Below are 4,010 nucleotides of genomic sequence, written 5' to 3' on the forward strand. Positions count from 1 at the left end.
CCAGCCCAGGGAGCTTCTCTCACCTTTTCCAGAAACTCTGCCACTGGCTCGTCGTCTTCCTCGTCTCCAGTTCCATTCGTCGCCGCTGCCGCCTCAGCCTGACAGTTGCCTGTAGGGGAGAACTGAGGTCGCTTGAAGCGCTTCGTCCGGCTCTTGCCCATGACGACGTGCGCTTTGGTAAAAAGCCGACCAAGGAAAGCAGCCGCACCCAGTGAGGATAGCTGACCTGGGGATAAGGCCTGGTCTCCAACGAGTATTCGTGTCTACTCTGACGGTCTTAACACACATGGGGAAGCTGCGCGCATGCGCACAGTACGTCGCCTGAGGGGGCAGGCGGGAGAAACGCGCAAGCGTAGTAGAGAGCGTGGGCGGGCCAGCCCTGTCTGTAGGCGGAGCCCTGTGGATTTTTCTGGGAATAGCAGCAACACCCACCCCACCTCCATCCAGTCAGTCCATAACTATTAGGTCAACTCTATGTGGAAGAAAAGTTCCATCTCATACTGACTCTACCCTCAAAGGGTTGACTGTCTTCCAAGGGAAGCAGCATTAATTTGTACTAATTAATTTGTATTAATTTAAATAGCATATTTTAGACAATAACACAAAGGTATCGCTCCCCCTCCCCCCGAAACCGTCTCTTTGGAACCAGATCTCCCTATGTAGTTCAGGCTGGCCTTCAACTTGACAGTGATCCTCTTGCCTCAGCCTTACCAGTGCTAGCATTACACGCCACCAAGCCTGGCCTGTTAACCTTATACATAGGATCAGTAGTGATTGTCATCAATAGCAAAGTATTCAGTAATCAATAGCAATAATCAATAGAAAGATGGTAAAAATACATCAACTGCTGAAGTAATCCTTTAATTCTTTATTTTGTACAAACATTTCTTGTTTTTGTTTGTTTTTTGGTACTGGCGATAGAACTTGGGACCTTTCGCTTGCGAGGCAGGCGGCAGCACCACTGAACATGCCTGGCCCCAGATTTAAAAAAATTTTTTTTTCAAATAGAGCAGTAATATATATATATTTTGGTGTTTTTGTGACAGGGTCTCACTGATTCTAGCTGGCTTCAAACACACAGCTGATCCCAATGCTGGGATTACAGGCGTGAGCCACCACGCCCTTTAAAACATGTTTTAAAGAAAGCTAATTATCTAGTGGTTGTTGCTTGAAATGAGTCTTGTCAATTTGTGTTGTAGGATATTTACATCTTTGCCCTTGAAATCTACTGCCTGCTTTAATGGCTGTTTGGCCAAGATAAGCAGTCTGTAAAGGGAGAGGAAAAAACAAAATAAAAAACTAGATGTGGTGGTACATGCCAGAACTCTAGGAAGCTGAGGCAGGAGGATGGAAAGTTCAAGGTCAGCCTGAGCAGTTTAGTTAGTGATTTAGCAAGACCCTGCCTCAAAGTAAGAAAGAAGAGACTGAGGATGTAGCTCAGTGAAAAGGCCCTGGATTCAACTCCCGGAAACCCCCCCAAAAAAAAACATACAAACAAAAAACAGTTTGGGGACAACTCACATCTACTGATAGGATCTACTCCTAATATAGATGGTCCTAAATCCTAACTTACTCAACCTTAGGAAAATAAGCCTAAGTGGTTATTATCAACCAAGCATTAATTTCTTTTGTTTCATGGTGCAAAGCATTGTAAGGTACTCCATTTTATGTACAAGCTCCTCACCATGCTCATTAATATTGGTTATTTTTATGGCCCGGTGTGGTAGCGCACGCCTGTAATCCCAGCACTCGGGAGGCAGAGGCAGGAGGATCGCTGTGAGTTCGAGACCAGCCTGGGCTACATAGTGAGTTCCAGGTCAGTCTCAACTACATAGTGAGACCCTGTCTCAAAAAGCCAAAGGAAAAAAAAATTAGTTATTATTATAAATATTGGTAATTGTTATTCTCATTTTAGTAATTTTAATGGGTGAGTAGCAACTGGAACACTCAAATGTGGATGGTAAGAATGCAAAGTAGTGCACTTAGTTAGGAAACAACTTGACTTTCTTGTAAAACTTAATATACTCAGCCCATGACCCAGCAACTCTACTTCAAGGTAATCCCCCAAAACAATGGTATATCCACCCAGCCTTGTACAAGACTATTCACTGAAGCTGGGGCAGTAACAGTGCTTGCCCAGCACATATGAGGCCTTGGGGTCAATCGAAAGTACTGCAAATAATAAAAAATGAAAAGTCACAACTGAAAACAACCTAGATGCCTGTCAATAGGTAAGGGGCTTAAAAAGAAAACCCAACATAGATTTTAATATAAAATTGTTTCTCTGGTGTGAGAAACTGAAAGTACAAATGAGGAATGAAGTGTATAATAATGTGAAATAGGAAGAAAAGGTCCAAAGGGGAAGGGGAAGAGGAAGAGGAAGGGGAAGTGGGGGGTAGGGGAAGGTAAATAATGAAAAAAGTATGAGAAAAGAAGGAAAAAACAGTCTTTGTAAATAGGGAGGGGTGGAGGGTTGACAGGAGGGCAGGCGAATGGGGAAAAAATAACCAAGGTATGTCATGTATAGGTATGAAGTCCCAATGATGAATGTCATCATAATGTATACTTAAAATGTACCCATAAACTTTATAAAAAATATATTGACAAAATGACTGAAAAATAAGGAACTGTATGATTACAGTATAATTTCATGTACATGGAAGTCTAGAAAAAGACTAATCCATAGTGGTAGAAATTAAGACAGATTAAGACAGTAGTTACTTGGGGCAGGGGCCAGGTCTATCTTTTTGGTTTTTTTGGTACCAGGGATTGAACTTGGGTCCTTGCACTTGCAAGGCAGGCCACTGAACCACTGAGCTAAATCCCCGGCCCTTCAGGTCTATCTTTTGAGGTGACAGAAATGTTCTGTATCTTGTGGTGATTGTTGCAAGAGTACCACATTTATTAAAAAATTTCAAGCCATACAGTTAGGACGGATACATTTTATTACATGTAAATTAATCCAAAATTCATTTTGTGTGCAGGTATGATGCTGGGGATTGAACCCAGGGCCTTTGTGCATGCTAACCACTGAGATACATCCCTAGCCCCAGACTCACTGATAATTATAATGGGCACCATTCTGTTTGGACAGTAAGCTTCCTACTGACAGGGATCCCTCCCCATACTCCAGCAACTGCTCCAAGAGCTTGCATATTTTGGGCCGGGGACTTAGCTCAGTGATTCCGCCTCCGGCCGTGAAAATGCAAGGGCTGGAGTTTGATCCCTGGTACCAAAAAAAACAACAACAAAAAAGATCTTGCATATTTTAAAACCATGGAACCCACCAACAATCACATGAGACAAGGGAACTGAGGCACAGAGTTTTGCTGCTTGCCTAAGAGTATATGATCTGTAAATGACAAAGACAGGATTTAACCTGCCTGCTCTGGAGTTTGCTTGGTAATAAGTGAAATACACTGTTTTACTTAAGTTACCTAAGAGCTAGTAAATTGAGGCAATCAAAATTTTATTACATAACACTAGGTAAATGAAGGAACATAGAAAATTTAAGAGCAGAAGACAGATTCCCAACTTGGGCAATACACTCCATTTCTCCACAAGTAAAACTATTCCATCTAGCAAACTCACATTTACCACCTTAGAAAAGAAGTGCTTTCTACACCTACAGTAGAAGCTGTAAAAGGAAAAATAGCTAACTCTTGCCCTCCTTGTCCATAACCTCAATCCCTCTCCAGGAATTAAACCTGTTTCTTGTTCTCTCCATAACCCCCACTGACATGCTATTGTTCTCTCTGGCTTGTTAGTATCCTATCCCGGCGTGGCAGGTAAGAACATCTCTCCAGTGTTCTCCCTTCCATTTCTTTTATCCAACAAGTGTACCAAATTTTTTAAATTTTCTTTTGCTGTAGGATTTGTTGAAACAAGATGTCACTATGCTGCACAGGCCATTTTCTAACTCCAGGGCTAGGGCCCTACTGTCTTAGCCTCCCAAGTAGCTGGGACTACAGGTGCATAGGACCATATGTGGCTGCATTTTTTTTTTTTTT

General features: G+C 42.4%; 1 protein-coding gene across 1 annotated transcript in view; it reads right to left on the reverse strand.

Moving 5' to 3' along the window:
- The window catches only part of Heatr3 (HEAT repeat containing 3), a 38,384-nt gene extending 38,052 nt beyond the window's left edge, over window positions 1–332 (reverse strand). Inside the window, exon 1 of the mRNA XM_033757863.1 lies at window positions 1–332. Within this exon, the coding sequence (XP_033613754.1) occupies window positions 1–161 (161 nt within the window). The 5' untranslated portion in view covers window positions 162–332.
- Window positions 333–4,010: the final 3,678 nt, after the last annotated feature.

Source organism: Fukomys damarensis, unplaced genomic scaffold (genome assembly GCF_012274545.1).
Source record: "Fukomys damarensis isolate Sample0158 unplaced genomic scaffold, DMR_v1.0_HiC HiC_scaffold_32, whole genome shotgun sequence".
NCBI classification, from domain to species: domain Eukaryota; kingdom Metazoa; phylum Chordata; class Mammalia; order Rodentia; family Bathyergidae; genus Fukomys; species Fukomys damarensis.